The 22761-nt window shown below is 32.9% G+C and overlaps 1 protein-coding gene across 2 annotated transcripts; it reads left to right on the top strand.

Annotated features, from left to right (window-relative positions):
- Positions 1–5990: 5990 nt before the first annotated feature.
- Positions 5991–22584, top strand: LOC145331466 (uncharacterized). Of its 2 annotated transcripts, none has more exons than XM_080176144.1 (13): positions 5991–6179; positions 8216–8279; positions 9323–9412; positions 10227–10367; positions 10972–11084; positions 14680–14752; positions 15014–15076; positions 15867–15978; positions 16397–16499; positions 16902–17006; positions 19549–19619; positions 21594–21698; positions 22158–22584. In XM_080176144.1, exons 1-13 carry the CDS (start codon positions 6031–6033, stop codon positions 22172–22174), a joined length of 1206 nt encoding a protein of 401 aa, XP_080032270.1. In that variant the 5' UTR covers positions 5991–6030; the 3' UTR covers positions 22175–22584. The 2 variants fall into 2 exon arrangements, with proteins under 2 accessions (XP_080032270.1, XP_080032269.1); XM_080176143.1 differs by having other exon boundaries at positions 15011–15076.
- The last annotated feature ends 177 nt before the right edge of the window (positions 22585–22761 follow it).

The raw sequence follows: 22761 nt of genomic DNA, 5'->3' as shown, positions 1-22761 counted from the left end.
GGAGGAGGGCGAAGGAGGGTCAAGAAGAGGTGTGGCCAAGCGTCCTGCTGTTGGGTTAGATAATTTGGGTTCTAAAAATAAAAATTTGAGAGTAGAGGTGACATGTATTTTAAAGGTGTAAGCAGTAGTTCAACAGGTGGAAAATGCTTTGACAAGTCATGGGGCCAGTGTGAAGGGGGCTAATTTAGACATGTCACAGAAAGAGGCAGAAGTTCAGAGACATTTGACAAATATATTCAGCGAGATCAGGCGCAAAATAAGTAAAGATCTACCTGCTGTACCTTGGCAGCTGCAACAGGCTGGGAGTACCAGTGGGGCGGTGGCTGCCAGTGAGGTGATGGTGGTTCAGGGAGACGTTCCAGATATTGGTGCTGAGTTGGAGGTTCAGGCTTCAGTGCCTGCTGAAGAGGGTTCTGTAGCTGCTGCTGTAGATAATGCGGTAATGGCTGCTGATGTAGATTCAGATTAGTGAAGCCTTGACGGCGTCAGGAGGGGGAAAATGTAGTATAATTCAGTTTTAAGTTTTGGCTTAAAAGTAGAAACATCATTTACTCTTTATTGCTCTGTAAAAGTTAAGAGAACATTTAAGAGAACATTTAAGAGAACATTTATTTAGTTAGTCAGTTGCAATTGAGAGTCCTTACACAGAATACTATCTGGTTTGGGGTCGAGTCTTATTAGACCAATTCAGCTATTTACAGACATCCTACTACTTCAACTAGTTCAACACAGACAAATATTCCACCTCTTCAGAGTTATACAGCTAATTAATACCTTTGTATTAATTAGACAGACAGTCATCCTGCTACTTCAGAGTTATACAGCTAATTAATACCTTTGTATTAATTAGACAGACAGTCATCCTGCTACTTCAGAGTTATATAGCTAATTAATACCTTTGTATTAATTAGACAGACAGTCATCCTGCTACTTCAGAGTTATACAGCTAATTAATACCTTTGTATTAATACCTTTGTAATACCTTTGTATTAATTAGACAGACAGTCATCCTGCTACTTCAGAGTTATACAGCTAATTAATACCTTGTATTAATTAGACAGACAGTCATCCTGCTACTTCAGAGTTATACAGCTAATTAATACCTTTGTATTAATTAGACAGACAGTCATCCTGCTACTTCAGAGTTATACAGCTAATTAATACCTTTGTATTAATTAGACAGACAGTCATCCTGCTACTTCAGAGTTATACAGCTAATTAATACATTTGTACTAATTAGACAGACAGTCATCCTGCTACTTCAAAGTGCATAGTTAATTAATACATTTGTATTAATTAAACAGACAGCCATCCTACTGCTTTGGTGTCCTGACATACAAACAGACATCCCGCTACTTCAGAACTTTCCAGCTTAAATAATCAGTAGTTTGACTTATTAATATATTTAACCATTTCTAAATAAAGTATACATATTTAATCTTATTTACCCAAAAACTGCATTTAATCCAATATAAATAAATACTTAAAAAACTGTTTGTATTTTGAATTAAATATTGAATCTACTCTATCATTAACTTATGTAAGTCTGTCTACATCTCATTAAATAAAAAATGAAATTAAACATATTCAGGCTATCAAAAAGCAAAAAATATTCTTTTTTACCATTAAATCGCAAATATTTAAAATCATTAGATTTTAAGCTTATTTTGCATGGAAACACATTTTTTCAGTTATTTCTTCTCAACAATGGATCTTAAATGATTATTACTGAAAACTTTTATGAAAATGTTTTAACAAAAACTTCAAATAAAGGAAATAATTGCCGTTTGCGAAAATGTGTGCAAAAAGTTGCCAATATCTCGTTAGAAGGGACTTAATAGATTTTAATTCTTACTGCTTACGACTCAGTGGACTATAAACTATTAGAAAAGTATCACTTTAAGGTGAAATTTTGAGGGTCAACTTTTTTTCTTTTAAAATATTAACTTTGTTGTTTGTTAACAAAAATAAAATAAGAAAATGATCTTTTAGCTAAATTAACTAGGAAATGGACAAAAACAAGTTTAAAATAATTTGCATTTTTTCCAGCTAATACAGAGCTTTTAATTTAGGATACTAAAGTTAGGAAAGTGTTCTTATTCCCAAGTCAAGGCTCGGCAGCCGCTATTAAGTGAGCAACATGAACCCGGTGGGCCATAATGTTTTTAAAGTCTGTTGCAGCATTCATTATTTATCTACAAATGATAATGAATTTACAATCCACGAAAGATCTCACAAACTGCTTGATCTGTTTGACTTTTTTTACCATGAAGCTTCTTTTAGGTTCCAAGAGAAATCACCATTAAATAAAATTTATCTATTTATTCAAACTAAAAGAATGTGGTCAATTGCGGCTCTACCCAACGTTTGAATTAATTCGAGAAAAAAAATTAGGTAATTTCAGCTGATTTTTTTCAAATATTTTAAGGGCAACACAGATTTATTTCGCTTGTTGTCGACTATACCTTATTCCTGTGTCAATCGATCTCCTATTCATCATAATATTGATCTTAACAACAATATGAAACTAAATGTTTCCCAGGTTTTTGTTCATATTAAAAAGAGATATAGGACAACTCTGGTTTCCTCTTTTCATTTGTAACTGTTAATTATAAATTTATATAAAAAAAACTCAATTAAAGGGGAGAGTGGCATTACCAGGTTTTAAAGAGTTATTGGTTTAATGTACCTTTAATCTTTTCATAACATTTGATAGACTAATACAGCGATCTTAGATTAGCATTGAGGGATGGGACATTAGGCTGCAAATAATGTTGGTGTCCAAAGTTGTATAACCAGGTAATCTTATTTCCTGAATGGCCTCGAAGCAGATTAATAACCGCTGAATTGAAATCAGTTCTAAGCAGTTCTGATTAATCATGTATAACATCGTATAGAGACAATTTTCTGCGAATAATAATGACATCTAAACTTAAATAATGAGCAAAATAAAACCATAAAATTTAAACTAGGGTTAACAATTCGTCTAACTTTTGGACCGGATTCGGATTCTTACAAGAAAATGGATTCTATCAATAATTTTAAAGCGAAGCTTTTCTATAATTAGGGTCGGTCCGTCCGTCACAGACAGCTAGCTCTTTTCGTTAATTTAAACAGGTTAGAAATGTGCTATCGATTCCAAACTTTGCATGGTGATTCCTATAACAGTTTGGTACGATTTAAAAAGCGTAGCAACTCTAAAATCGTTACCAGAATGTACGTACGTCCATTTTAAACATGTTGATTTTAAACTTTTTAAACAAATTTTTATGTGATAAGATTATCCGATTGATCTGATTTTTGGAATACTGATTCCTAGGACAACAAAGTGCAATGACATAAGCGAAGCATCTATGTTTTTTCGTATGGATGAGAATAGGAACCGGTTCTCATCCATACGAAAAAACTATGTCTAGCATTGTATTATATCCAGCTTTCTACAAATTCTATATCCGCGGAAAGCTGTTTATAATACGATGCGAGAAATAACTATTAATTATGTTGAAGGCCCCTAAGAAGAACGAAGACATTTAAAATATAAAGACAGACAAACGGCCGAACGGATAGGGTATAGTCATAGAGTAGCTTTGAAAATATTTGACAGCAGGAAGTGAAATTCTTTTTGGGTCCAAATTCCACGCGACTTTCACTTGAGCAAAAATGACTTTAAACTATTTATACTTAAAATTGATGTTCCTTACTTAAAAGATTTTCAATTATATTTAGCAATTGAGGTCAAAAATTTATAATTTTCTCGACTACCTAAATAATATTTTTTTGTAATGAAGTTAATTTTTAGAGAAGTAATCAATTTTTATTATTTAGAAAGGAATCATAGACTTTATTTCAATTTTTGGTAGTTTTGTCATTGAATTACATAACATTTTAATTGAATAACTCATTTAGTTATAATTTAGTTATCTAAATATCATGGACGAAAATGTTCTAGTTATATAGAGTAGCTTTGCTACTAAAAACAACTTTGCATTGTTTAATATTAAGTTTTTTAATTTTTTTTAAATATTTTCAAAAAATGATTTTCCCTAAGTAAAGTTTATTTAGATAAAGCATAGAAGTCAATACAAAACAAATATAAACAAGGATGACAACATTAATAGAAATCAATGTATAATTACTTGGATGTTGCATCAGATTTTCGTGTACTATTAGAAGCTGACTAATAAAAAAATACCACCCCCCCCTCTTTACTCTATACCCTCCCAGCTTACTGGATTAAAGAACTGACAAATAAATAGAATAGAAATCTTAAAAAGTAGTTATTTTTCTTTGTCTGAAGATAATATCTCGCAAAATACTGATCCAAATTGGTTGTACTTTTCATAAAATCTTTACAAATATATTGGGATGGTTTTAGGCGTTTTTCCTAGCCTCCCCCACCCTCCCCTTGAGGCTATGGGTGAAGCAACAAGTGCTTTATTAGTGAGGTTTTTTTTGTACAAAAGAACAAAAAGCAAACGAAAGTGTCTCTGTCACTTAGGGAAGGTAGTTGTCTGCATTATACAATATACACCTATAGCGGCTTCGCCCTAGCCTCTAGGGACTTTGCCCCAAGAGGTGATAAAAAAAAATTAAGGTCAAATTCGTAAAAGGACCAAGGAAATCTCCTGCAAAAAAAAAAAGGACCAAGGAAATCTTCTGCAATAAAAAAAAATTAAAAAAATGGGGGGGGATTTGTTTTTGGGGGGGTTGGGGGTGTCCCAACCCCCAAGAAAATAGCTTAAAACCATCACAGGACCAGTAGGTATAATCCCTGAAAAGTAGAGCCCAATCGGTTCAGCGGTTACTGAGATCTTAAGCTTAAGACATGTACTTTGTACGGACAAAAAGACAGGATAATTGTAGACTGTGGAGTAGCTTCATTCCTGAATAGAAAAATAATGCATGGAAAATCCATAGAAATAAAATTAGTTGGCAAAGGTCTAGTTATAGGAAAGCTCTTTTCTTTTGGGCCGGTTAACTCAACAGACGCGCATGTTTTATTAGTGTCCTGTAATAATTATTTATCGCATCGTATTATAGACAGCTTGCAGCGAATATTAAAACGTACAAAAAGCCTTTAAGCCTTACATATTTTATACATGTGCAAAATAATATTATAATGAAGTTGTCCCATTTTACACTTAAAATAGCTTTATATCTCCACAGTATGTGTTGTATATACAGTGTGTTTTTCTTTTATGAGAACTTTTTTGAAAGCAATTTTACCCCACTTATAGTTATCAGAATTTAATGATTTATGACTTATTTTCTTCGTTTTTTAATGCAATTAATAGAACAACAAAAAAATAATTCAGTTTTTATTTTAAAAGTACAGTAAAATCTAAAATTCAAAACTTAGGTGTCAACATCTAAAAATGATTTTAGCGCATTTGTCTTGTGCTCAAACCTTTTGCAAGAATGGCGGCTAAACACTTCAAAGTTGAGATATAGAGCTAAAAATGTATAAAGATACTATTAGGGACATGTACTAGAACATAATAAAGTTTGAAGGTCATATCTCAACCAAGGAGGGAGTACTGGCCCCCCAAAGTCGACTACAGAAAATCTATTTTTTAAAGAAAAATGCGCTAAAACCATTTTTATATGTTGACACCTAAGTTTTGAATTTTAGATTTTACTGTACTTTTTAAATAAAACCTGAAATATTTTTTTGGTGTACTATTAATTACATTAAAAAACGAAGAAAATAAGCCATTAATTATTAAATTCTGATAACTATAAGTGGGGTAAAATTGCATTCAAAAAAGTTCTCATAAAAAAAACACACTGTATATGACATGCATTTTTACTTTCCTCCTATTTTTAAAAGGGAGGAGTGTTTAATAGGCTTTCCTGTAAAGCACAAATCTTTAGAAAGAAAAGCTCATGATATTTGAATGTGAAATGTGACATCAAACTTTTAAGCAGATTTTATCTTTGCAATTTTTGAGAAAGCACATCTCAGGTCTGTGTGCTTAGGGTTTGTATATATGTGTGTGTGTGGGTGTGTGTTTGTGTGTGTGTGAGTGTATGCATGTGTGTGTGTGCGAGCGTGTGTGTGTGTGTGTGTGTGTATGTGTGCATGTACCTGTGTGTGTGTGTGTGTCTAAGTGTCCAGGAATATCCTGTGCCTTGTTGTCCCACTCCCAGGATAATAGTGCTGGGGTCAACATGTATAGGTAAGCCACAGCTACAGCGGTCAACCCACAAAATTATTATATTTAGTGAAATTATAAGTTATTTTATCATAAACTAGCGGCTACGCCCCTAGAGGCCTCTAGTGGCATTTAAATGTTTTTAATTTATTTTAAATATCTAATTTGAGAAATAATTTGTCTATGTTATCAGCTCTTAACTTCATGCTTCTACGCAGCGCGACTACGCTAGCGACACTATGCGGCGAAAATATTTAAATTTTTTTCGATTTTATTGTGATTTCTCTTGGGAGGGTGGTGGTACCCTCCCCCAAAATAGTTAAAAACCTCTCCGGGACATATGAGAATCTACCCTGTTAAGGAGAACCCAATCGGTTCAGCGGTTAGCGAGATCCTTCGGTACAGACACACAGATACACACACAGACAAACAAACATCCTGTTACTTTAGTATAAGGATATGTATTTTGTAATAGAAACAGTTAATGCCACTTATACTATAATATATTGAAAAAGAAAAATTAAAACTTTTGTTCTGATTTGAACGGTCAAATGTATAAACGTGAATATAGTCATTTTTATTTTATTTTACTATTGGCTAATTTAATAATTACGTTTAAATGAACCTTTCATTAATGCCGAAGTTGTTTATTTGACCATAATATCTGTTGTTTAAAAAAAAAGCTGTATAAAGAGAGGGGTAGGTTTCTGGTAAAATCCGTAAAGGTTATGGGTTATAAGTAAAAAAACAGTAGTAGAACGATAAAAATTTATGTCAACTTTTTAAAAAAAATTTTTGTCTATAGTTCTTTTCAATTAGAAATACACATATTTAGTGAATATTATCGTTCTACTACTATTTTTAAGCCTTAAAACACACACCTCTACGAATTCTACCAGAAACCTACCCCTCTCTTTGGATCAATAAGTCAGTTCTAAAAAGTTTAGTTTTAGGGATAAAATAAGATACACTTTGACTTCTACAAAATATTTGACTATTGTTTTTACTTTTTACTTTTGCGCGATTGATGATTAATTAGCCATCATCGAGTTTTTTTATTGTATCCCTATAATAAAGTAACAGGATGTTTGTGTGTTCGTTTGTACCGAAGGATCTCGCTAACCGCTGAACCGATCGGGTTCTCCTTAATAGGGTAGCTTCTTATAGTTCCCGGGAAGGTTTATAACTATTTTCTTGGGGGGTGGGACACCCCCAACCCCCAAAAAAGTTGTAATATCCCCCCCCCCAAAAAAAAGTTTTTTAATTTTTTTAACTAAAATTAAAAATTAGGGGGGGCACATCCCCCCCCCAAAAAAAAATTTTTTTAACTTTTTTTTAAAAAATCTAAAATAAGAAATTGGGTTATCAAATTCCACTCTCTCCTCAAGTGCCCCTAGAGGCCTCTAGGGGGCGTAGCCGCTAGTATACTTGAAAGAAATGACGTCCAAGCGTTTTTGAGGTGGGTTAAAGTGTGAGGTTTGAAGGAGGAAATCTAATGTATTTTTTAAGTTTTTAAAATAAAATGAGCGATTTCAAATACTTGAGGTGGGTAAACCTCCCTTTACCCCCCCCCCCCCTCCCCTCCCGCCTTGGACTAAAAGATATTGATATACTCTGGAAAATATTAGTTTTACTTAAAAATTCCAGTAGGCAAAAAAGTGACCGCTTCCTACTAAAAGAAATGTCTGTATACACATAAAAACTTATTTGTTTGTTGTCACATTATTTTTCTACAAATATATTTAGCTAATAAAAATACAAAAAAAGGATGACAACATCCATAGAATCGAAGCTTTAAACTCAGAAGGAAGGACAAACGAACAATAACTTTTGTAGAGTGTCAGAAGTTGAATTTGTAAGTCTAAACAAAATTTAACATTATGTTGCTAAAGGTGTAAATAATTATAGAGACGCTTCAATTAAAATTTTTGACATTGTTGTCCTAGGAATCAACATCTGTTACGGACGGACAACCGTAACAACAATTTCAAAGTTTATGTTTTAACAAATCCATTATGAGCCATGCCAAGAATGCCGCATTAAATTTTTGCAAATTTTAGGGTTGCAGGCAACATGATGGAATCCTACTATGGGGATGAAATGCAGCAGAGAAAGCCACAGCTGGTAAGTTTTTTATTTCTTTGCTAGTGGTATATCCCCAAGTCTCTAGAGGCTTAACAAAATAAAATATGGGAAATTGGACAAAAGTTTAATAACCAAATTATCTTATTCTGTGGTAAATATTTTGCGGAGAATACCTCCATCCTGGCAGTTACCCCTATACCCCCCCCCCCCACACAAAAAATGTTTTTCCTTGTAATATTAAATAAAAAGAGAAGAATCAACTTACCTTATCACATGTGCCATAAAGGCCTCTGGAAGCTCCACCTCTAGTTCCTATCAATTGTGTACTTTTATTATCAATAGATTATGTAACAAGTATTGTATTCCCCTAAATTTGTAATATTCCCCTGAACATAAGTACATTTAAGTATATCCTAATAGATGAGGTCAAGGATGATAGCTAGTTAAATAAATAACATAATGTTTCTATTTTGAGTAAATAACAGGGATCTACAGGGATAAGAGAATGGCCGATAAATTAGTGTAAAACTTCAATGGTGATTTACAAAATTACCCCTTCTGTAGTTTACGTTTGAAGGCTCAACTTAAAAACCAACCAATAAAAATTCATTAATATTCCCCAAAGTTGTTCATTTGATTGAATAAGAAATCGTTCTTTAAAACCTTTGGGGACTAGCAGCACGTTGTCCTCTCCCACCCTGGAGTAAATGAAATAGACATGTTTGTATTTGTTGTTTCATTTTTTGTTTGTTTATTTCACATATATAAAATGATAATATAATAACTTTAGTTCCTATTTGAATGGATATGTAATGTAACCGCGGTGTCCACACCTAGGGACTCAAACCTGAAGCTACAGGGACAAACTTAGCTATGCCAAATTCTATAGCCAACTAACTTTCAAATCCCAATATTTGCAAGGTGTTTGTTTGCAAACAGCAGCTTCCAGATCTATCCATACCCGTCCTTGTTCCGTTGTTAGCTGTCTGGTTTGCTTATAGGAGTAAAGCCCCTCTTTAATCCATGCAACTGCTCTATACGAAAGCTATCACAATATTATTTAATTGATTGATTGATTGTAGGAGATGCCCCATGTTACAGTGAATAACAGACGCATGACCAATGTCCAGCTGTCCAATGGTGATGTTGTACAGGGAATCAGAAGAAACAAGGTGATACATATTTTATAGGAAGCGCAGCTACTCTATATATACAATAGCGGCTACGCCCCCTAGAGGCCTCTAGTGGCACTTTAAATATATTTAAAAAATAATACGTTACTTATCTATGATTGCGTTCAAGTCTCTACGATACCTCGCTATGTTGTGCTCCAGTCTCTTGCATAAAAAATTTTGTGATTTCTCTTGGGAGGGAGGTGGTACCCTCCCCCAAAATAAGTATAAACCTTACCGGTACCTATGAAAAGCTACCCTGTAAAGGAGAATTATATCGGTTCAGCGGTTAGCGAGATCCTTCGGTACAAACATACAAACACACAGACAAACAGACGTCCTGTTACTTTAGTATAAGGATAGTATATGTTTGTACATTCACTTATTTTTGAAGCAGCTCATAGTGCCTAAAAAATGACGTCATATAAGACAAATGACCAGTGATAGTTAGTATACATTTTGATTAACCAATGGCAGGCCACTATCACGTCATTTTTATAGGCACTTTAAGATGCTTCCTTGTTTTTTACAAAACTGTCAACAAAAACTATTTTTTTTCTTCGTTTGATATTTTTGTGTGGATTCTTATACTTATGAGGCATAAATAAACGAAATAAAGCTAGCTGTCATACAGCACTTTGACTACTTTTAGCTTCTTTTATTCTCTTTAATAAAGATTATTGACGAAAAAAGGGATTTGGACTCGAGAAATTGTTCATTGGATAGGGAATTTCCATCCAATTAGAACAGACTGCCACTTAAAGTAAGTTATAGAGGAGTGTCGCAACAAAGATATAAAATATTATTTTGGCAGGACCTGAACTGTGATTCCGACCCTGTGCACTACGAGGCCCCGAAGCCCATGCAGCCCCTGAGATACACCCCCGGCCTCAAGTGTGACCCCGCTCTGGAGGCACTCAGACCAGAGAGGGACATGAAGCACCAGGCTCTTCAGGTAATCGATATATTATTACCTGGATGTTGCACTCTGATAAGGTGATGCTCGGAGCTGACAAAAAAAACGAATGAACGAACTGACTAATAAAAGAGTTCTAAATTAAAACCTAGCTAAATTGACGACAAATTTTACCCTGTCAATATATCCACGTATATCCTATTTCCATTCTTGAGGTACACTTTTTACACTATAAGGTAAAAAAATGCCTTTAAGAGTCTTGCGTTTCCGGGCCGGTCTCTGTTGGTCGCTTAACTTTGCTTAACGCTCACAATTTTCATTGTAAAAACCCTACAATTTTGGTTAAAATTTTGGCTTTGGTTAATCTAATTCATGCTCAAGCAATAACAATAAGAAAACAATATTGAATTTGAAACTCTAAATATTATGGGGTCTAACTCCAAGGTTTCAAGTACTTATGACGGTTTAAATTGATTGCGATTGTTTTTTTTTTTATATATATATGAGTTGTAGCCTCCAGAAAAAAACTTCTCTCCAAAAAATATGGCTTATTTGGCTTGGTCCTAGAGTCTTGATGCTAGACCACTAGTTTCTAAAAATTTAATAATTCACTTTACCTCTAAATCATTTTAATATTGTGTAGGGTGGTGAATGGAAGAGAAAATTGATCCAGCACCCCCAGTTCTACGAGGGATCCTTTGCTGACGCTGACATGCAGAAATTCAGACCTGATCCTAACCCCAACCCAATGGAGGAAAGTAAACATTTTCATTTTACTGACGCTTTCCCTCAAAGTGCCTTGTTGAGCATCGGAACCCCAATCCCCCTTTTTTAAAAAATACTTGGGGATGGTTTCGATTACTGTTTATTACTTTAGGTCAGGTTTGGTTAGGTAATATTGGGAACTGGGTAGCTTTTACTCTTTTCACCTAACAGAAATAAAATACCAGAAAGCCTATACTTTGTTATTCTGTAGATTAGTCACCACAAGCTTATTTTAAGAAAAATGCTTAGAACGTCAAGTTTTCAAAAATTATTCATTCATTTTATTCCAAAGACTGTTACCTTATTATATGTTTCATCATTATTTGGCCAAAACTCAGTCAAAAATGCTTACAAAATAGACCTTTTTCGACCTAAGATACTCATAAAGTTTCTTTATAAGCCCAATCAATCAGTTTTGAGATATCTCATCTTTTGATTGATTTTAAGGTATCTGAGCATATAAAAGGTAACACCCAAATATGCTTTGTCAATATTAATTGAAATATGTAGATATCTCAAAATTGATTGATGGGGCTTGTAAAGGAACCATTTGAGTATCTTAGAACGAAAAATAGTCGAACAGTCTTTAACTTAAAACAATATAACTTAAATTGTCTTTATGCAATGATAACTTTTTTATATTAGGCGATAAGCAATATTCATTTGTTAATTTTTTTTATACAATATACATATGATTAAATTGGCAAAAAATGTAGCAAAAATTTACAGAAAATATGTAATTACACAAAAAATGTCCCAAAGCTTTTGACCATACATTCCAAAAATTTTAAATTCTTACAATACAATAACAGATATTCGAAGCAATGAAAAAAATAAAATTCTTGCACAGAAGTTGAATATAATAGAAGCCTGTTTTTGGGGAAATTTGTCAAATGGCTTCTACATTTATCCGAGAAAGCCCAATCTTTCCCGCTTTTGTATTACTTTTGAGGAGTACGATTCCTGTTACGGCATATACGTTTCGGGAAAGAAAAAGGGAAGGGGGGAAGAAAATCTCTTCAAAAGAGATGGGAGAAAAGGGAAGAGATTTTCTTCCCCCCTTCCCTTTTTATATGACGTCACAGGAATCCCACTTTTCAAAAGTGATACAAAATCGGGACAGATTGGGCTTTCTCAACTTTTGGTACAAGCATTACATAGCTAAAAATTTTAAAACGCCCCCCTTCTCTTGCCAAACTGCTCCCTCTGGTATTTGTAACCTACATAGGCCTTATATGGAAGCTACTTGTTGTTTATATCCGAAATCTTTTCTTTTGGGCCTTCTAATAGTAAATATTTTTATATGTTTCTAAACTAAAGGTTTCAAAATATTTTTTTATCTATCGTATTATAGATAGCTTTCTGAGGATATTGAAATGAAAAATAATAAGATTAAAACCATTTCTGTTAGCAAAAGGCTTGGGCTAAATGAATTGGTATTAATTTTATGATTTTTATTTTATTATTCGTAGAAGGTTGTCTACAATTTGATATTATACATGATTTTCCAGTATGGCTTGGAACAGGTTATGATTTAGCTGATATTAATCGGTTTCGAAGCCATACTGGAATAGTTATTTCTCGTATCGTATTATAAACGGCTTTCCGCGGATATAGAATGTACAATTATAAGATTAAAACTAGTTTTTTTAGCCCCGTGGTGCCGAAGTCACCGGCTAAATAAACTAGTTTTAATCTTATGATTGTACATTTCTATATTCGTAAAAACTGGATATAATACGATGCTAGACATAGTTTTTTCGTATTTATGAGAACCGGTTCCTATCCACCGGATTCGAATGAATACGAGAAATAAAATTATAAAGTGTCAAAAATCAGTAACCCTTGATTTGAAAATCCACGAATTTTTGCACACAAAATTCTGCATAAGTAGTAAGTACATATATAATTTTCTATCTTTCTATCTATCAGGAAGTTATTTGCAATTTTCAAGGTCTGAAAAGCTATAAATCTATCTAGCTATGTTTAGCATCATATGTTTGCCAGGGAGGGAGGGGACAATGGGCTGTTTATTACGCTAGTCCCCAAAGTTTTATAATAACGTCTTGTTATTTAATGGCCTAACAACTTTAAAGACTTTATTGATTTTTTTATGGGTTGGTTCATTAAGTTAAGGGTCCTAACGTTTCAACACTAATTTTAATGTACAGAAAGGGTTATTTTGTGTTTCGTCATTGTGGATGTACACCCCTGGATTCCTGTATGTTTGCCCTTGACATATTCATTTATCTTTTTAAAAAACAGGAGTTTTCTGTTTTTAAACTTTAGACTAATAGATTATAGATAATTTGTTTACATTCTGAACAAGAATGAAAACAACCATACTACTAACAATTATCTAGCAAGATGCTTAATATGCAATTCTCTTAGTATTAACAAACTTACCTTTAGAGAATTTAGATAAGTAAAATCTAGGTTAATTGTCCTAGAAATCATTATTTTTTTATTTTAAGTCCATGTTATCATATTTATAAGTACTTTCGGCTAAAATAGCAAAATGATAAAAGAGTGGCTTCCTAGATTATACATCATTCCACACAATGCTTGAAGTCAGTAGGATAATTCTTTTTAATTTAAGGTATCATGCATAAAAATTCATAATAATATTAATATAGATATATAAACAATTGTAATTGTTTTGACAAGCAAATTTTTAATGGATCCATTTCTTGCTTTTAAAAAGTTAAAATAAACATTATAATATGTTTACATTAAAATACATTTTTCAGTTTTGCAATTCATACAGAAATATTCCAACATTTGTTGAAAAAAAAAGACTCCTTTTAGGAAATCAGCTTCAGGCTTTATTTCGTTTAGATAACTTTTAATAAAAAGGGAATAGTAGCTTTGCAATATTCCGTAAGTTTGTGAGCAAGTTTCCAGTCAAATGCGATTATTAAATCTAAGTATACTTAATGTTGACCAAACGCTTAGTATAAATAAACGAATATTTAAAAATAATTTGACCTAATAAGAGCATTTGACTGGAATTTTACTGAAAACTTTATTGAATGTTACGAAAGCTACAATTTCCTTTATAGAATTTGCTTTTTGAATGTAAATTAGATAACACCACAGTATTTAAAGGCGAACTAAATAAATTTGGAGATATTTTTCTTTCCCTTTCAGTTGTATCCTAGCAAAATTACCTATACATTTATCTTTTTCCAAAATTTTTAGATTTTTATTTAAATTTCCAGTTTAGCTTTGAAACTGATTAATATCTGCTTGATAAGAACCGGTTCTTTTCCGTACTGAAAAATCAGGTATTAAATATAAGGCTAGGATTGTGCAACCTTATATATTAACGGAATTTGTTTAGCGACAGTCGCCGATTCGTGGATTTAATTCTAACTTTTAAGAATCAATTTGAAAGAATTTATAGCGATGCTCGCTGACCACCTCTACTGCAAGGCCAAAAAAGTTTTAAGAACCTACCTCCAGAATTAGGGACGTCCATGCTATTTATTTTGATGGGGTGATATGAGGGGTTTTAAAGTTTGAGGGAGGTAAACCCAACCCAAGACGTCCAAAATAAATGTTTACCTGGAACTCGGTGGTAGGACCCTTGGGTGATGTCCCGCCTGCCTGACCAGAACCAGATGATGATGCCCATGCAGTACAACTACGCTCCCCAGGCACATCATATTTCATTTAACGTAGTAACTGACGTACAGACATATCAAATTTACAGGGTTACTGCGCTACTAAATTAAAAACATTTTTTGTTTATAAGCAAGTTGCTTTTAAGCTATATTTTGGGTTATCTTAAAGGTAAAATTCCAATAATTAGGGGAAATGTTAATTTATAGTCCATTGTCCTATCCTGAGGTGAATTAATTCTCAAAAAAAAATTAGTTCGATGTTTTATTGATATTTGAAATATGGTGAATAAGCAGGCCTACGCTCCCATGCAGATGGTCCCCATGCCAGAGTATGCTAGCTACAGCATGCCTCCTCAGGTAAAAATATCAGCGGCATTCAACTAGTTAATGCGCACCTTAAACATTTAAATGGGTCATCTAAAAAAATGCCTATCTCAGAAAACGCCTATCTCAAAAAACGCCCATCTCAGAAAACGCCTATCTCAAAAAACGCCCATCTCAGAAAACGCCTATCTCAAAAAACGCCTTATTCATAAAATGTCTACTACATTTTGCCTACTACATTTTGCCTACTACAAGTATTTTATTATTCTATTGAATACTAATTATGAATTAGGCTTTATTTTTAAAAAAATGTAGTAGGCATCTTATGAAAAAGGCGTTTTTTGATTTAGGCGTTTTTTGAGATGGGCGTTTTCTGAGATGGGCGTTTTTTGAGATAGGCGTTTTCTGAGATAGGCTTTTTTTGAGTATAGCCATTTAAATTTGAAAATGTGGATTGAAGGCCTGATTCAGTGATTATACGAAAGACAACAATCCTATGATTTCATATTGCTTTTTTGCTTAAGTTATATGTATAGGAGTGTGACTGTTTATTTGTCAAGACATTCACCCATAATCAGAGCGGGAAGTGATAGTTAGTGTCTGTTTGTTAAACTAGTTCCTAAAATATAAAATAAAGTTTTTTTATTCGTTGTCCTAACAACTATGGGGACTTATTGAATTTTGATTGGTTATTCATCAAACTGACAGTCCAATAGTAATCTACAGAAGGGTTAATTTTGTGTATAATTATTGGAGATGTACATCAATTTATTGGCCAATGTCTTATCCCTTTAGATCCCTGTCCATACTCGTTTTCTTTCAGGATGATATTGCTGCCATCAAGATGAGAAACCGCAGGTTTGCCCAGGAGGGCGGATATCAGATGGGAATGCCTCAGCAGCACATGTACCCTTCCCCTGCCCCTGTGTGGAGAGGTAGGTATAGATAGATAGTTAGATAGTTAGATTAAAATAGATAGATAGACAGACAGACAGACAGATAGACAGACAGATAGACAGACAGACAGACAGACAGACAGACAGACAGACAGACAGACAGACAGACAGACATACAGACATACAGACATACAGACATACAGACAGACAGACAGACAGACAGACAGACAGACAGATAGATAGATAGATAAATAGATAGATAGATAGTTAGATTAAGATAGATAGACAGACAGTCAGACAGACAGAGATAGATAGATAGAGAGAGAGACAGACATATAAATGAGGTTATTTCATCCACTAGAATGAAGGGGATGGGGGTAAAGAGAAAAGATGGTGGGTATCGTTTTCTTTAGAGAAAATAAAAATCTGGTGTAATAATATATCCATTAATTACTAGGTCCTGTGTTGCAGCCCCCTGCAATGATGCCCGCAGAAATGATGGGCGGAGGACTCGGTGATGAGCTCAGAAGCATCGAAGAGGACCTGAACCTTACCCGCAGGTAATGGATATATGATATACGTGGATATATGGACAAGAATAATTTGTCGTCAATTTAGCTTAAAATTTAGGACATCATTTAAAATTAAGTACATTAAAATCTGGTGCAACATCCAAGTATTTATATATTTATCAATTGCAATGGAACATTATTCGCGGCAGTAAAAGGAATTTTCATGAGGGGTACATTACGAGATTTTCTGCTTAGCTTAGTAGATTAGTAAAACTTTTTATCAATGTTGAAGCAGGTTATAGTGCCTGATAAAAAATTACATCATACAATACAAATGATTAATGATAAGCTAGCATACATTGTAATTGACCAATTGTAAAATGTATACTGGCCTATCATTGGTCAATTGTAATGTGTGACGTCATATTTATTAGTTATTTTGTTATTCAGAGCCACCCGTCCCTTCCTGCCTGGAAATGATCCTGCCATTTTCGACCTGCAGAGGCAGATCAGCCAGCTGGAGACTACTCCCTACACACCTGTCAAACCCATGAGGTAGCACATTTTTTGTTGAACAATTTAAATATTTTTTTTTCGAACTTGTACCCACGCGGGATTGCATTGATAACTTTTAGAAAGGTTTAGTTTTATCAGATTGGATGAGTAATATCCTTTTAAAACAGTTATGCTTTTGTGCAATCCTGTTTAGGTTCAATATAGAAAATATATTTTTTTCTGTAATTGACTTAGCTTTCACATTATTTGGTTCAACAAACAAGACAAAATAATTACAAATGAAAAAAGTTAGGTATACAGGAAATTCAACGATTTGTACTTTTAGATTTCAAAAACAGAAAAAACTTTAAAAATGGTTCTTTAGCATAAAAATGAAATTGATTGAATTTGATTTTGAAAAATTGCTGAAAAGTGGTATTTTTAGAGATTCAAAAAGAATTATTCTGTTTAAAACTATAATTAAAAAATATCGTTTCTAAAAACAGTTTGAATAATATGATACACACTATTTAAGAAAAGGGATCTTTAAAAGAATATAAGGAATATTTAAGGGAGGGAATAAACTTTTGAATCCTAATTAAATTAATAGTTACTTTCCCCCAACAATTTTACAGAATTAGTTGTGAAATTACTTTTTCTTCTATGATCCTATACCTTTATGACGAAATTTTCAAAATATTCTTATTAACAGCATCTTACTGCATAGGAAAACACATTTACTGACAATGGACAAAGAAATGATAATAAAGAAGAACGGCTGGAACTATTGGTTCTTCACCCAAATGCTTGGACCAAATTACGACTGAAAATCACGGCTAAGTCTCTAGTTTACTTGCTAGCTATAGAAATCTAACCTGTCTAACTTTTGATTTAAAAAAGGCCTTTGATACTATTTAATTTTATTTAATAGTAATAAAAAGTTGAACCACATAAATTTTAGGTATACCTCTCTACTTACTAATTTGGTTAACCTATAAAGTAAATAGTTATACCTATTTAAAGTTATGTTATCCCATGTGGAGAAAGGTATAACTACATTTTATGTGATTACAGCTAGATTTTATAGCTTAGCAATCTAAATTAATATTTACTTTAAACTAAAAATTTTGTGTTAGTTTAAATTAAATATGCTAGAGAAATAGTTATAGTGAAGGAAAATATTTTAACAATTAACCCTTATTTCAAATAGATCATGCTTAGAAAATATTTGTTAATAAACAAGGATAATTTTATCCACAGGAAAGCAAGCAATGACAATCTCATATCTTATTATGTAAAACATTGTAGCATTACATAGTAGTATTGTTACTTTATTTATACAAATTTATTGGCCCTACAAAATCAATTTACATCCGTCTAAAGCTAGGAGGAACGTACCAACATATTCTAGGTGTTGAGAAGCTGCGCTGCTTATAATGAACTGATCATGTCTTAAAAATATATATGTATATTGTATAATGATAAAGGAATTCAAATAAATACTTTGAAACTTAAATTTGGCACTGGTCCAAAATAATAGTAAAAGTTTCAGGAATGGAGCTAAGACAGTGGATTTTAAAATAATCTAAATCTCGTATTCCCCTTAATATATAATCCATCATAAATAGAATGTCACACTCACAATTTTGGGTAAGATTAATTTATCTTCAATTATCTTATCCCTGAGAATTTCAGTGATGTCATTTGAAAATCTGAGAACGCAAATAAAAATGCGCTAAACATTAGGGGGGTAGGGAACATTGGGCTGTTTATTACACCAGTCCCCAAAGTTTCAAAATAACGTTTTCTTATTCGTTGGATTATTAACTTTGGGGACCTTTACTTAATTTTGATTGGTTACATAATTTTGTCGGGTTTCCAAACAATTCAATCAGTAATTTTAATCTACAGAAGGGGTAATCTTTGGGATGTACATCATATTATTAGACATTGTCTTATCCCTTTAGATCCCTGGCTAAGAATACTCAAAATACCAAAGCTTTCCTGGCTTAAAAATCAACTAGAAAACATCCTTAATAAGTCATATTTATAAATACTATGTTAGAATTTATAGAATAGTCATTTTGAGGTGTATTTTATCAAAATAAAGTTTTATTTTTATTTAAAATTTAAAATTGCCTTTAATTTAATCTCTGACCTATAAACGTGTTTTGCATTTTATTATAAAATTCATATGGAGAGAGGGGATATTAAACTATAAATTTTTCTTTTTCATCATGTTCCATTCGTTGAATTGGAAATTTGTAAACTTCTATAATGTAATGCTTTGGTTGTTTATAAAAAAAAGTGTTTCAACCTCTCCACCAATAATTATAATCTACTTAAATGGTAATTTTTTCTTAATGGGAATGTAATTCAATATATATCACCCATAACTATCCCTTAAGGTCTGTGAGAAAAATTAAAAGGTTTAAAAGTAGCTACCTTAATTTGCCTATACTCAGCTGCTTTTAAACAAGCCTTTCCTGTATATAATCCGCAACCTCCAACTTATCAACATACCAATGTCAATCCCTAGCAATTTAATGACCTGCGCCTGGCATAGCAGCAGTATTTGGACTATACTCTTGTACTTATTAAGATTCAACGCAGAAGAAATTCTGAGCACGGATCAGCTCCCCGCCCCCAAATCTAGACTTCCAAAGAAGGAGGGTAAGAAATTTTTTTTCATTTTTATAAACAAGGATTATATAATGGATATAGAATCTACGTGGATAATATAACAAAAGAAAAATTGTTGTCAATTTATGTTACTAACATTGAACTCATTTATTGTTCAGTTCGTTCATCCAGTAGGAGGGGAGGGAGTTGGGTACAGGGGTGGATGTGGGGTATTGTTATTTTAGCCCGCTGTAGTTTCACTTTATTATAGAACATAAAAATCTGGTGTAAGATCCAAGTAATAATATATCCATGCAATGATTATACCTATCAAAGTAATGGTAAATAAAGTAAACATTTTAAACCCTCGAAGGAAATGTGAAACTAGGATTATTAAGCGACTAAAATAATATGCCATGTTAAACATTGTAAAAACAAGGATGACAACATCCATAAAAGCTAAGCTCTGAAAGGGTAGGACAAACGGAGTCGACATTAACACTTGTATAATGTCAGAACTGAATAATCAGAATGCGAATGTATAAGATTCAAAGCAAAATTTTAAGTAAATTTGTTGAAAAACTGCTTGATACAGGATAATGATTATGGACATACTTACATTTTTAGGACTTGATTATAGAGTTGCTTCGCTTATAATGTTGTACTTTGTTGTCCCAGGAATCAGTATACCAAAAATGAGACCAATCGGATAATTAGGTCACATACAAATTTGTTGTTAAAATGTAAAAAAATCAACATGTTTAAAATGGACGCACGGACATTTTGGTAGTGATTATAGAGTTGCTACGCTTTCTAAATCGTACCTAACTACTAAAGGAATCACCATGCTAAATTTGAAATCGATAGGACAATTCTAACATGTCTAAATTAACGAAAAAAGCTATCCATTACGGACGGACGGACGTACGGACGGACCGACCCTAATTATAGAAAAGCTTCGCTTTTAAAAAATACTGAAAGAGTGGTTTCCTTAGTTTAAAGCTGATCACCGGATAATTTAAAGAATAAAATTAGCGGTACATTTTAGTTGCTTGATAATATCGTGGAGTGCTTAAAAGTTTCACTTTATTTATAATCATCTTGATACCTACCAATTGAAAGTTAAGCATTAAAAAGTGGAATAGGATTGAAACTAAACGCCTTTTAGACTTTTTCAATTGAATTTTAAAGCAGATTTTTGGGTCATAACTGATAAATGTTTAACTTTTAGCATCCTTATATTTTTTTCTAATGGATAAAGTATACGTCGTTATTTAAAAATTTTCGCTAATTTGGTTGCTCATATGGACCACATTTTTTTGGCCAGTTGGTTCATTCAGTTGAAGGATAGGGGATGGGGTAAAGGATGCGGATATCCTTTTTTTAGCCAACTGCGAGTATAATTTTGTTAGAGTATATGGAAATCTAGTGCAACATCCATTTAAGGGGGGTGTTTTTAATGTAACCATCTCGTAATCAATTATTAAATAGCACTTAGAATTCGAATTTCGATCTAAAATTTTTCATGACTAATCCTTGGTAGGTCTATTTTCCCTAAATCGCACAAAAATTTGGAAAAGTAATGGCTGGCGGCTCAGCCGTTTAGCCGTTTTTTGCCTATTTTCAGGGCAAATTCATCATTAATTACTTAGGAATCAACTTTTAAAAACATATTTTTGGTTTAATTCATGTTAAATGATAGCAATAACCATTTTCTAAATTTCTAGTACCAACAGCTACCGGCTAGAACCGTTTGATAAGATTTTTGAGCGACAAAAAGTATTATGTGGAGATATGTTTCGTGACTAATATTCTCTTAAGATTGGCAAAAATTGGCAAAACTGAGCCGCCAGCCGTTAACCGTTATTTTTCCAACTTTTTGTTCGATTTAGGGAAAATAGACCTACCAAGGATTATTCATGCAAAATTTCAGATGGAAATTCGAATTCTAAGTGCCATTTAATCACTGATTACGAGATGGTTGCATTAAAAAAAAAATATATTATATATCGATTTTTGTTGTAGAACCCGCCCCAGAGCCAGCAAGAGCTCCCAGGAAGGAGGTTGGAATTGCTGACCAGATTGCCATCAGATCTTTTGTTCTCAGCAAGAGCATAGGCAAAGTAGGAGGTAAGATTTTGGATATTCTCAAAATCTCATTTGGCTTTTACTTCTGTAATGTAAGACGCTTGACATTTTAATGTTGTTGTCCACAGAGAAAGAGGGGACAATGAGCGTATATTACACATAGTCCCTAAATTTTAAATATACATTTTCATATTCGTTGGCTTAACAACTTTGGGAAATTAAGTTAATTTTGACTGGTTGGATCATTAAGTTTGGGTGTTCAAACGTTTTAACCACTAATTTTAATCTACTGAAGGGATAATTTTTTGTATCATCATTGGGGATGTACATCAATTTATCGGCCATTGTCTTATCCCTTTGGATCCCTGTTTATCCGTAAAATTTGTGTAATTCATGACTTTGAACAGTTTAGACCAAAAAAAAGTTTTTCTGAAAGGTGCTACTGTACCCAATAGTGTGATAGTTTACACAGAACGGGAATTAATATGCTCTTTTTGTCAGGTGGTGGTGCTGAATAACGCAGACGACATTCATTCATACTGCTAACCAAACCAAACTAAATTAAAAACCATGCTGCAAACCATTACATGTGTTGACCCCAATATTTCAAACATTTCCCAAAAGCTTTTATCAATAATTGCACCAAAAAATCAGTGCATCTCATATATATAGTTTTTGATAAGAGTTTGGCAATGTGAGACGACATTTACGTTGCCGCCATTTTGTTTTGGCGCGTAAAGTCTCGCCATTGTTGGAAATGTGACAGCAGATAACTATTGTTCTTTCTCAAAAGGACAAAAGAAAAATAAATGTATTTATTTTTGTACAACCTGAGTATTAAAAAACCAGAGAATTTTTCATATTAATTATGTTTTGTTGTGTCTCCTATATTATATTTATGTTTAATGATTAAAGATATTATACAATTTCTATGTTTTTTCTTTATGTTACTTCAGCTTTTGTTATGGCTAGTTGTTGTAGTCATAGGATGAGTTGATATTTTCAAAGTTAGCTGCTTTCATTAATAAGGAAGACCAATTAATTGCTTATATCTCGTAAAGTTATGTATTTTAAGTAAGGCATAACAGTTAATTGCAAATGAGGC

Source organism: Acartia tonsa, chromosome 11, assembly GCF_053477335.1.
Source record: "Acartia tonsa isolate MP-2025a chromosome 11, ASM5347733v1, whole genome shotgun sequence".
NCBI lineage: Eukaryota > Metazoa > Arthropoda > Copepoda > Calanoida > Acartiidae > Acartia > Acartia tonsa.
The sequence above is the reverse complement of the archived record's forward strand: the minus strand, read 5'-3'. Positions and strand labels throughout refer to the sequence as shown.